Raw genomic sequence first — 12960 nt, forward strand, 5'->3', positions numbered from 1 at the left:
GTGCCACACAGCATCCCCACTCTAATTTTACGCAATCAACCTTACCCCCAGATGACCCTACGGCATGAAGACGGCGACGATGACAGCCAGCCTCCACCAACAGGACGCCGGGACCGCCGTCGAGTCAGCACGGGGTGTGGGGACAAGAAACGTGGCTTGGAGAGGAGGCGGAGCCGCAGGGCCTCTCATGGGAGGTCTGGTCAGGCATCTCCCTGCAGCCCTGCATCCCCTCAGAGATCCAACTTCCAGCCATTTAATGGACAGAGAGCTGAGGACATGAGCGAGAGGTGAGAGAAGAGGTGGTATGGAGGAGTGTCACAAGTTAATTGGAAAGTGTCGTAACAGAGCAAAGGGAAGAAGGGGTTGGTTTTTATTTTGATGACTGTAGATTTATGTTAGCAGCTTTGTCCTGTTGGAATCAGAGTTCTGCCAAAAGTTGCAGAAACACTTGTGTAACAATAAAGAAGCCATTATTTGAGGTTAACTTTAAGATGATCAGATAAAATGTATACACACAGACAGCTGTGACTCAAGCGATTCGTTAAAGATTTAAGAATATGTAGCTAAGCTACATTTCAGTCCCGTGATTGTATGTTTGATCTGAACTCAAGAGGGAGAATTTGACTGTCTTGTATTAACACTTTCTGCTCCAGAGCACTGTCAGGTTTCCTTCCATTCATGTAAGTTCAAAGGTCACTGAGAAAACAGTCAGCTGCTGACCTCTGTGGCCCTCTGCCTTTGTTTTCAAGCCACTGCTCCTCACCTTCTCGCTGTAACTAATGTGTTTTCTGTCACACAAAGCACTGTGTTTGTTTGTTTTTTTTATGTGTATTCCAACACTGGTTTAGAAATAAGCAGAGGCCTTCCAGGTGTACTCATAATTCTAAAACAAGTGTAAGCTTTGTTAAACCACCACCAGGCTTGTTTTTCGTGATCTACATGTGTGTGTTTGTGTGTGTGTGCGCACAAAAATTTGAGGGGAACTTGAGGCTGGCTGTTCCTGTTATCCTCAGGTAAATTCCTCCTCTCTTTCTGTTCTATCATTTTACTCAGTGGATGTGCAGCCATCTGCAATCTCTTTATCCTGTAAAGTGTGAAACGTGACCAAAGCAGATTATCCCACACTTCAGCGAGCGTTGTTTGAATGCTTCATACTACACACATTTCTCTCCTGAAACAGAATGCACAGAGTTCTGTGAGAGATCCATCTGAGTATTCTTTAATGAATGAAGTGATGGATGAATGTTGTGTAGGGCAAAGACTGTGTCCTGTTTCATATTACACACACACGCACACACACACAGGAAAAACAAAGACAAACTTTAATTGGTTGACTCATTCGTCACACACACATGGCTCTGGTCTTGTGGAACAACACCTGGCAGCTCATGCTGACTCCACTGCAACAAGGCTCATCTGGTTTCACTCCACAGAACAGTTTGGTGACTCTGATCTCAAGTCAGTTGTTCAGCCATGATATATTCTCCTCTTATCTTTCCCTCCCCTCTCCTCTGTCATTGTTTTTGTCTACTTAGTGCATGAAAACTTACCTGGAGGCCTTTAAATGAGAAACACTCCCCCCTTCTCCTACTTTACATTTCTGTGTCCTCTCCTGTCTTAATCCTTTCATTTTTCATCACTTCATCTCTGTCTTATAAATATCATGATCTCTTTTGAGTTTTTTCATTCTTTTATTTCCTAATCTCATCAGTTTCAATCTCTCCTTTCTTCTGCTCTCTCTCTCTTTTCTTCATGTTTGTGTCAATTTCTGTTTGCATGTCTCTCCATTCTTCCCTTAAAATCTCCATCCATCCTCACACCTCTGCCTTCACAGAGAGGAGGAGTATGAGGATGAGATAGAGGGGGAGGTGGAGGGGGAGGAGGAGGAGGAGAAGGAGGAGGAGGAGGAGGAGAGGAAGGAGGAAGTAGAGGAGGAGGAAGAGGATGAGGAAGAGCAGACTCCAGTGACTGAGTCTGATTCGGATGAGCAGCAGGGGGCTGAAACAGTGTCTAAAGAGACCACCCCCAGGTATTTCAGGACATGGTGGTTAAATACAAATGTCCTTTGGTTTTATATTGGCTGTTGGATGTGTTGTATGACTTTGTCTTGTTGTAAATCTGCTTGGTTCCCTCTCTTGTGGTCTTTGTACCTGGTGGCACTTAGTATGAATGCAGCCTTTGGAACAGTTAAAGGCTACAGTGGAGTAGTTCATCCTCTCTAATGTTTGAACAGTCCTGCTTTCATCCATTTATTCCTCTCAATCCATTCCTCTGTACCTAGCACGGCTACACACCTACCATCCATAATCCACCGAACAACTGTCCAGTCCATCACTATCACATCCAGAAAGGAGAGTATAAAAGAGGAGGAGCAGAGGAATCGGACTGAACCCCCTCCACCACCCGCCCTCCACCCCCCTCCTACCCCCACCTCCTCCTCTCTCAGCCCCCCGGCCCAGCCCTCCCTGCTGGCCTCCCTGCTGGCCAGGAAGAGGTCCATCGTCACCGTTCCGGCTGCTAAAGAGGTCAGCCCACCTTCCCGTGGCAGCAACCGTCCCTCTCCTGACCGCCTGCCCTACCTGCCACACTCACCCTTCCACCTCTTCTCCTACGACCTCGATGAGGAGCCATCGCCCCCGGCTCCGGCCAAACCCAGTGAGGAGTCACCCAAAACAACATCTCTCAGGTCAGATGGACAGCAGGACCTAATCTCCCATGAGCTCAAGAAGCACTGAAGTTCTCCTTGCATCTCTTGGATGTTGCACTTCTCCTTTTTCTTTTTCCACTTTGATTTCTGGCTTTTTTCTTGCACCGGCTGGAATCTCTTTGCATCACATTTTTTATTCATCACCTCCACTCTTTCACTTTTTTTCCTTTCACTCCTTTGACTGCTTCCCACCTCTTAGCGTGTTAGCGCTCTTGTTATCACCTATTGTTCCTTCACATCTCTTCTTCCTAGTTCTGTCTGGATAGTCCAGATCAGCCACTCACACTTTGTTTCTGAGCTCTCTCTCTTCTTGGAGACAGCACGCATACAGTAGTGTTTCCACTGACGCCTTTTTATAACTTCACACCTGTAGCTTCACTTCCTGCTTGTTAGCTAGATCACTCTTCTGGACCCTTTTCACCTTTGCTATCTTACTTCATTGTACTTTGATACGATAAGTTTGGTTTGCCTTTGTCTCTCATACAGTTTTTTCTTGTATTAATACCATTAGCATAACATCCATGTATGACACCTTGTCATGTATAGCTGGTATGTTCATGTTTATTTGGATGCTTAGTTTACAGCTCTTTTCAGGTATAACTACAGAATTAAGCATCAATCTAATCCCATGTGTTAAACCTACAATGAACAGCCACCAGATGCTAATATGATAGAATGAAAGTCAAGTTAATTAAATATTACCCAACAGTCTTAGCAGCTTCACACTGAGCTGCAAATGTGGAGAGGCGCCTTGTCTGGAATTTTCCAGAAACATAAGCATATAAAATCTACAGGAGTTACTAATAGGGGTCACCTGAGTGTTGCACCAACAGCGTTCCTGTTATGTAACAAGGTGTCACTTTCATTTCTTGCCACCACTCTTGAACTGAGGAGTTAGTCAGTAGGGTGTCGTCTAACTGGCTGACTGAAGAGGTCACTCACTGTCACCCATTTCTCCCCCCTCTCTCATGCAGGAATGGAGGTGTCATGTCTTTCTCCTCTCTCAGCAGTCCAAGTACGCCCACCAGCCCCAGGTGAGAGGAGTCTGCACTGACATGTGCCTGCACACATCCTAAAATTACACTCCCGTATACTGTTAACATGTCCACATAAGCAAACATACGTGTGACAAGTACGGCCTGTGTGCAGTCCCATGGTGCACTCATGATGCTGACAAGCTAAAGTGAATGTGATCGCAGCCCTCAGGTTCTCTGGTAACTGAGCTGCTTCTATTTCCTGCCTGGAATACAAAGTCATTAAAGAAAATGTATGGCCTGATATATATTTATCAAGTAACTGTATTTATGCAATGATAGCTTGTTTTGTTATGTTTGTTTCTTTAAGTATTTAAATGATCAGAACGCAGAACTAGTTGCTTAAAATGACAGTACTAAGAGTGTGAAAATCCCAAATGGTACCTTTGGAGGAAATAATCTCTCTCACCGTGCATTGTGTAATCAAACGATCCCTTTATTCTTTCTACAGGCCGGCTCTGGGTGGACTTCTGTCATCCTCATACAGACAACACCAGGAATCTCTGGCGGCTGAGCGAGAGCGCCGCCGCTTGGAGAGAGAGGAGAGATTGCAGAGGATAGAAAGAGAGGAGAGGAACAAGCACAGGTGAGAAGTCACCAACTGTGAAGCAACTTAAGATAAAGATGACATTAGATCAAACTGAAATGAGTAAAAGTGGTGCTTCAAGTAAGAAGTGCATTTTCATGAAGAACCTTCCCCCGCTCTGTACTCCCCACATTTCCTGTCTCTCTTCAGCTGTCCTATCCAACAAAGGCAAAAATACACAAACACAACTTTAAAATCACTAAAATATAGGTGGCAGAGGTATCCTTACAATTTTTCTCTTGTATGTATCTAGCTCTAGAAAGAATGGGGAACTATTTCCACGATACAAAACCAAAGTGTCTTTCATGAAAACCCTACAATCTACATCAGATATACTGGAATGAAAATTTTAGAAGTTATTTTAGGGCACAGGAGGCTGCTGCTCCAGTGTAGGCTGATGCAAAGTTGCAGGGTATTCATCACAGACATCAAACTGTTCATAATTAATACGGCATATAACTACATGAAACAATGAATCTGTTTTTGCACAAATCAAACAAACAAACATGATTATTATTTGGGTGCTTTATTGGTTCTGGGAGGTGAATTCCTCTTCTTATACAAGCTGGTTCCACTTATTCCATTATGCTAAGCTAAGCTAACAGGCTACCGACTGTTACCTATATTCTTCTTTTCATCTCAGCAGCAAAGAGTATTATTTCATCAAGGGTTGTGGATGTTGTAGCAAACTTTCCAAGTCTAAAATGTTATTTATAAAGTTATATGTAAATTAACTGTACAACTTATATTATTGTACAAGTTATTTTATTTCTCAAAATATCAGGTACAAGATAAACATGATTAAATGTATGTATTAAAGAAGTAAAAGAAGTGCAAGTAGAAGTTCAATTAAAAACTTTAATTTTTGTGTGGTAAAAATTTTCATGATAGAAAGAATGTGACAGGAATAAAGGAAGAATATGGATTCATGGGCTACACACATCCCTTTGTTGTCCGTGTGCATGATGCAAAACATTCAAAATAAGGTTTACAGAATGAAAGCAGTTCAAAGTATGATTATTATGTTTTGAAATCATCTGTTTGTATGTCTCCCACAGCCGCGACTTTGTGGATAAAATGGAAGAGGCCAGGCATGCGCGGGAGGAGAGGTAAGTGTGTGCACTAAATCAAAACAACAGACACTCAGAGAACAGCTGAACCTGGGGGGAATACGTCTCAGCCAGTGGTTTGGGAAGCTTGGTAATAGCGTAATTGTTTTCAGGTTATAAAGTTGCCCTCTGCTGCCAGAGGCTACACGGAGACTGAAACACTTTTCTCCGCTCTCTCTGCTTTTTTCTCCTTTCTTATGGAGCCGTACTTTAAATGCTGCATTCTGCCAAGGGTTTGATTGTTTGGCGGCAGGCTGAGAGAAAATCTGATTTGAGGATCCTTGAAGATTTTCACACTTAATACACACTTTGAACTTGAGAACATGCAGGCACAGGAGAATTTTCCTGAGACTAATAAACGTGTCTGTGCAAAAAGAATCACATGAAATAATGGAATTATTGAAGAGGTTATGTGAGGTAACGATCACATGTAGGATAGATTATACTGAATACAGTGGTACATATAAAGATATATGCTCACAATACAAGCATATATGATGTTTATTTTTAAACACCCTGTTCCTCAAATGAATAACTTAAGCCCTTTTGTCATACCCTCTCTGTCCTTTTCTACCCTCTCTTTTTTTCTTCTATTGACGGTCTGTGGTCTCGGCACAGGCCCTGTTGCCTTTTTCATAGAATCCAACCTCTTTCACCCTTAATTTAAAGCGATGTTGATACAACAAGATGCTGTGTCTGAGAGTCAGAGAGAAAAGAAAGAGGGAAACAGACTTAGAACACTCTGAGTCAACAGCAGATGGAGGAAACAAGCACAGGACAGGCAGAGAAAGCCAGAGGGAGAGGAGCTGCTGAGTGAGAGGATAGGGGGATGTATCCACAGGGGAGGTGGATGTATTTATGGAGGATTTGGACGATACAGTTATCAGGCGTACATGAGTTCTTACCCCAACTCACCTCCTCTAGGCACACATATGTCAGACAAGATCTGTAACACCTGGACAAAATGCACTCGTATGAAATATGATCGCCTCAGTGATAGACGACTAAGTTTAAAGGTTATTTTTGATGGCATTGGATACAAGTGTTGGATAAAACACAACTTCAAAAGCATTCAGCGAAAAGGTAAGGTTTTGAAGCCTTATTAAACAGATTTCTCTCCATAGCTTTGGTTTATAATCGAAAACCTGCTAAACTTAATCTTTCTGTACTTTGAGTTGATTGTGATTCAGTTTACAGTTGCAAAGCGGCATGTCAGCAAATGATGGCATATTTACAAACTTAGATCACATGGTAAAAAATGTATGCAACACTTTTTAAATAAATCACATAATTGTATCACCATTCATAGTATTTATCTTTCCACTTCATATTGGGTGTTAACACTAGAAGATCCAGAATTCCATTTCTACTAGAAAGGCCAGGAGAGGTCATTTTGACTGCCAGATTCCAAATTGCATTATCTGTTGTGAAAAAAATACCCAATATAGAGAATGATGTGTTTATTATTTAAGGATATACCTCATATTTGGTATAGTCATCAAACTTTCCTGTGTGAGTCACTTTTATCTGCTTCTGCACTGTCCAATTCCTTGAACAACTGTCCGGCTTCCTCAGCATTCATCTCTCTCTCTTTGAGCTTCTCTTTGCCGTAATTACTAAAATAGTTGTCTATTTTTCTCTGTTTCAATCCAAAACTTTTCAAATTGCTTTGTTCACTACAATGATAGTTTCCAAGCAACCAAGAGACATATGCCCAGCGTGAAAAGGTATCAATCTAATCGTAACGGTCATTATGACTCCCTGTGGCGGAAGTAGGTACAAATAATCATATAACTGTTTCTTTTTGTGCAATTTGTATAAATCAAACCAAAGTCAGGAGCCAGCAACACTGTAATCTTTAATTTAACAAAGTTACAGGACATATAAATGTGAAAACAGTCAAAATGACCCCCTTGGCCTTTCTAGTGTTAACAGATAATAACATTTAACACCCACTTATTCATATATTGTTATCATGTCAGTGTTGGCTGATACATGGATGTAACAAGTACAGTATATAGATGATAGCTTATCAAAGAGTGATACAAATGGTGATTACAGCAACAGTCTGGCATGTGTGAGGGTTTTGAAAACAATCACTCATTTCATTTCAATGTGTGAAAGGACACAAACAACACTGAAGGTTTTGGGTCCAAGTTGAAGCCAACAATACACAGTTGGCTCATATGCACAAACACACACATATACTGGTATCCAGTTTCTTCAGTCCTCTGAAGTGGCCTGATGCAAATTAACTCTGAACAGAAGCTCCACACATTCATGGTTCGGTGGGAAAGAGGAGGGGTCACAGACAGAGAGACAGCCAGGGGGAGAGAGAGAGAGAGAAAGGGAGGGCTGAAATAGTGCCCTAAATCTGTTTTTCAGGCCAGCAGGTTGAGCGGTGAAGTTTGGTAGGAGAAGAGAGGGGAAGGAAAGGAAGAAAAGTGACACGGGAGGAGAGCTGATGGAGACACATCTTGAACAGGTTACTTCTGATTCTCTTCTGATGTTCATCCAGCAGCCGCACTAACTTCTTACATTACTTCTGCCCAACTCTCCTCTCTTCTCGCTCTCTTCTCTTCTTCACCCTCAACTTCATCTCCTCTTTTTGAACTCCTTCTGGTTGCATATTTGGACCTCTAGTGAGAGCTGAGAATTTGGAGACAGTAGAGGAGCAGGGTGGAAACAAGTAATGAATGTTTTGAATGCTTTGTGGACAGTTAATGGGATGAGGTGGAGGAGTGAGGAGGGCTTTAAGTGTGAAAAAGGAGCAATGCAGCTGCAGAGGAAGAAACATTGAGGAGGATTTTTAGGTTGTTGGTTTAAATATTGTAAGCCCATGGTACCTAGATAAATTCAACAAGCTTAATGTTTTATGTTTTTGCTCCTCTAATCCTCCCTCCCTCCTTCTCTTTCTCTCCCCTCTCCAGATATAAGAACGTTGAGCGTCTTGCAGCTGAAGAGTATGAAAAGGAGCGCGTCCGGGTGTCAAGGACTCGCCCCGATCTCAACCTGAACTTTGAACCCTCGGAGGCCTGGCCCTCGTCTTCCCGTAGCAGCAGCCCGTCCTCCTTTGCTTCCCAGGACGACACAGAGGCTGACCTCGAACCTGAGGCTCCCGCCACTGCTTCCCCGCCTTCTGAGACAGGTAGGATAACTGAGGATACTGTGTGATTCAGTAGCTGGAATATGCCAACACTAGGTTTAGATATAGGATTAAAATAAGCAACGTAAATATGCTGTTCAGTGTAACGACCTCTCTGCTGGTCGTTTCTTTAACTTATTGTAATTCCTAGTCAAATACCAACTTTTTGGTGCTTCATTTAAATGTACAGCAGTCAGTTCAGTCTGAATTTACAGTAATCAGATCTGTAGTCCTCAACTATTAGGATTAGTCCCACTGCTACTGTGTGAACATCTTAATGCTTTCATTACTACGACTCGCCTACGTCAGTGGTTGTCTTGAGCTAGACTATACTATGGTATGATTTGTATGTCTTATAATAAAAAAAAGAAGAAATAGGAACAAAATGTTGCGTTTTACAAAGATTTCAGTCATGGTGGATTTGGCAACAACTGTGGACACCTGTGGACACCTTGTTCACAATAAAACTGCCACAAACAATATTCTGCTGCTCCAAAAAACATTTAAAACCATTGAGCTGTGAGTTGTCTGGCTGAACTGGTGTATACATTGCAGTCAAACAAATGCTGCTTAACAAAGAGGTCTGTGTAGTCAGCATCAGGGCACAGTCTACAAAGTTGTGACCTTGATGAAGAGTTTGTGGTGGGCCTCATGTCTCACACTAGATATTGCTCCTTTTTCACTTTTAACCAATGATCATAAAAATTGATCAAAAGAAAGCAAATGCAGCATTATTATGACATCACCTTTATTAATGATGAAGAAATAATAATAATAATAATATTAATAATGGGTCTCACACTGATAGATCATATGAATCCTGCACAAAATTGTGTACCCTTCCACTCTCAATGACTTTTTTACAGTGACATTATTACTGAATGTAAATACAGTAAATGGTTGTTTGTAAAAAAGCAGACATAAACAGTGTCAAACATGTGGTTTGGCCAAATACACATCTTGGAGGGTTATAAAGGTCTTCTACTTCAGAGTTTCTGCAGGGGTTTAAATCTATCTCATGGGACTTCTGATTAAAGCCTGAGGGTCACTAGTTTAATTCCCACTGTGCACTCCAAAATAATAATTACTGACCCGAAACTGTTTCACTTTGCAGCCTGAAGTTTGTATTAACATGCAGGCTTGAGTGAAAGAAGGCAGGGTGAGGTAGATGTGGAAACAACTTAAGGAGAGGAGGGGCTACCATCAGTAGAGGTGACAGAAAAAAACACACAGAGAGGATATAGGTGAAAGGGTCAAATGAGTCTTTGAAAGACCTTTTTGAAAATGTGATTCCAAAACATCTTGCGTAAGAAACCAGCCTTGTTTTGGAGCTAATGCATGCAGAGCTGTTAGCTGAGGCAGTGCACCTCACACACAGGCGTCACAGTGTCGTGTTTTTCTAACCCCGCCTGCATCACTGCATGGACTGTACTGCTGAGTTACGTGTTTGCAGCGCGTACATTAGTATGTTTTGATGTAAACAGGAACTTAATTCTTCATTTCCTGTTCATATCCTGATTCTACAACAACCAGACTCTCTGTACCTGCCGTATTGTTTACATAAGTGTGTGGGTGTGTGTTTTTGTTTTTCTTGTTGGTGTGTGTGTGAGTGTGTGTTGATACAGGGGTGTCCCACGTGAAGCTGAAACAGAGAAGCCTTTAAAATCAAAGACAGCCATGTGGCATGTTTTTAACAGTATTTCATTGCAGATATAAACATACTGTGTGTCAGTGTGGGAATGATGCAGCACGTCAAAGCCCTGATAGATATTCACCCAATAGAGTTACCCAATATTCTACAGACTAAAATAATGCTGTTTTCTCTGTGACAGGAGAGGCAGACGACTTCAGTGCCTGTGTAGAAACAGAGGAAAAAGAGGCCACCGCTGCAGACGAAGAGGAACAGAAAGAGGAGGAAGAACAGGCAGAGGAGGAAGCACAGGAAGTAGAGGAGGAGGCACAGGAGGAAGCGGTGGTAGAAAAGGAGGAGGAAAGCGAAAAGGAGTGTGAGCAGGAAAAGGAGAAGGAGGCAGAGGAGGCAGAGGAGGACAGTGGCATCCTGAGCGATAAGGAACGACAGAATGAAGAGGTGAACGAGAAAGACAACTGCTCGGCCTCCAGTATCTCCTCTGCCAGCAGCACTCTGGAAAGAGAGGAGAGGGGGAGCAGCGAGAATGGTGGGTACTTTTGTATTACCAACAGTTTCCTTTACATATTAGTTTAATTGAAGTTTCACCTGTGCTGAGACGCTTGATGATTTATTGTTCAAAGATCCAGTGAGGAACTATCAGATTGTGGCAATTTTGGCGCCCCCTAGTGGACAAGTTGATATGTCTTCTCTCTTTGAGAATCTTGTACATTCCTAAGACGCATTTTTAGATTAAGCTCCTCCTGTATTCTTTTAACGGTCAAAGTGTCACTCAATCTTTACCTTCAAAAAGTAAACAAGGTATGTTCCTGTTCTGTAAATCTCTTCATCTGACTCTTACAGTACCTGGTGCCAGCAATTACAAGTCTCAAAAATGACAGTTTAAATTTAAATAACTTGTAGATGATTGTGTTGTTAGCTTTTGTACGTCATAAAGAGGCATCCATGTTAATTGCAGTCTGTTTCATCACCAGCTAAAAACTCCTTACTGGAGCTTTAAGTCATCATCAGTTGAAAACGAGCTAAAGGAGCTGCTATGATAGATATTTCTGCTGATGTATAAAGCATTAACCTTACTTTCACTTCTTATTTATACTTTTAGAGTACTAGCAGTGCACTGGGCAATGCTGTAATGGGTGTGTATTGTTCAGCTGCTAGTTAACAGAAACTAGGACAATTTTGAAAGAATCAGAGAACTTGACTAATACATAGAATAGAGACAATACATCAAAGCCAACTTCAGAATATTGTACGTTTGTACATGAATAAATACCCATAACATTGAACTCTGAAATGAGACCATAGGAGACTGAATTCACGAAAATATTGATTCAAGAGTACCCAAAGGACCAACTGCAGACAGGTGAAGCTTTAAAGTTAGCACAGCTTGGGAAGATGCACTTCTTTAGGTGTTATGGCTGGCACAGATACTGACTGCTTTGTGTCCTGCTAGTCATTCAAGCTGGTTGGTTAATCCAACTCTTTTCAGGAGGTGTAAATAAAGGCAAATGGTTAATGTAAATAAACCCTTGAGGCTATTTGCTTGGATTATGCCAGGAGAAGTGTCATTACAGCGTTTAAGGGGACTGTTTGTCAAACCATGAAGGGAAAAAAAGTTATTTTTTGCTAAAATGGTTAAAGAAAGCAACATATGACAAGCCAAAGAGGACAAGAAACAATAATACCAGATTGATGACCTTAATACACATTATCTGCCTGACTTGCTTTCCTAAAGCCCACTTCTCATAGACTCCATGTCCTGTTTGTAAATGTTCTTTGTTTGATGCTTTCTGTTAATGTTCCTTTGCCTAGGCTTGGCTCACCTTTTCACATGAAGCTGTATTGTATTTTTTATTCAGTTGATACTGAAGAGTTCTTTGATTCAAAGCTTCCCAGAAAATGTAATTTGCATACAGAGTGTACTCGTGCATAAATTCCCCTCTCCTCCTTCTCAGGCCTTAAGGAGGCAGACGTGAATGAGCACAGCAGCAAACTCCTCAACAGCAAGCTGTTCATGCTGGACATGCTCTACTCTCAGAACAAGAAGCCCAGTGATGAGAAGGATGAAGAAGAAGATGCAGAGAAGGAGAAAGACAAAGACAAAGGAGAGGGGGAGGACAAAGACGTGCAGGAGGATGCTGAAGGAGAGCAGGGTGCTGAGCAGGAGGGCAACAACAAGGACGACAAATCCGATCCCCGTGGGACCATCCGACCGTTTGCTGAGCGGTTTGGAGACTTGATTAAGGACCTGAATTCACCACATCCTCACCTGGATGTCCCAGCCAATGAGCCCCCGCCTCCCCCACCCAAAAAAGAATCAGACACAATCTGGGACCAGCTCCTGGCCAGCCCTCGAGAGCTGCGCATTGGGGACATCAACTTCACTGACCTGACAGAGGACGATGACAAAGACATTCTGGATGCTGTTCTGATAGGAGGCTGTAGCGACCTCCCACCCCCTCCGCCCCCTCCGCCCTGTATCCCACGCTTCCCACCACCCCCACCCATGCTAGGCAGCTGCCCCCCACCGCCTCCCTTGATCGGGATTATGAGGGCCCCCCCTCCTCCCTTATTCAACGCTCAAGTTCCAGTGCCTCCTCCACCGGAGCCGCCTCTCTTTAACAAGAAGAAGAAAACAATCAGACTCTTCTGGAGCGAGGTGAGCCAAGATACAGAGACCATCTCTATACAGTCGGTATACAAATGAGTCTTTTTGGACAAAAGAAACAGA

The 12960-nt window shown here is 42.5% G+C and overlaps 1 protein-coding gene across 3 annotated transcripts in view; it reads left to right on the top strand.

Annotated features, from left to right (window-relative positions):
* fhod3a (formin homology 2 domain containing 3a) overlaps positions 1–12960 on the top strand; it is a 65744-nt gene that overhangs the window by 43219 nt on the left and 9565 nt on the right. For 2 of the 3 annotated variants that reach the window (XM_034705614.1, XM_034705616.1), the window contains 8 exons: positions 52–287; positions 2282–2686; positions 3682–3741; positions 4193–4327; positions 5386–5436; positions 8367–8584; positions 10414–10758; positions 12185–12888. In XM_034705614.1, coding sequence (XP_034561505.1) covers positions 52–287; positions 2282–2686; positions 3682–3741; positions 4193–4327; positions 5386–5436; positions 8367–8584; positions 10414–10758; positions 12185–12888 — 2154 coding nt within the window. The remainder of the gene's footprint in view (positions 1–51; positions 288–2281; positions 2687–3681; positions 3742–4192; positions 4328–5385; positions 5437–8366; positions 8585–10413; positions 10759–12184; positions 12889–12960) is intronic. The other variant, XM_034705615.1, reaches the window with a different exon arrangement.

The sequence above is a fragment of the Notolabrus celidotus genome, chromosome 16 (assembly GCF_009762535.1).
Source record: "Notolabrus celidotus isolate fNotCel1 chromosome 16, fNotCel1.pri, whole genome shotgun sequence".
Taxonomy (NCBI): domain Eukaryota; kingdom Metazoa; phylum Chordata; class Actinopteri; order Labriformes; family Labridae; genus Notolabrus; species Notolabrus celidotus.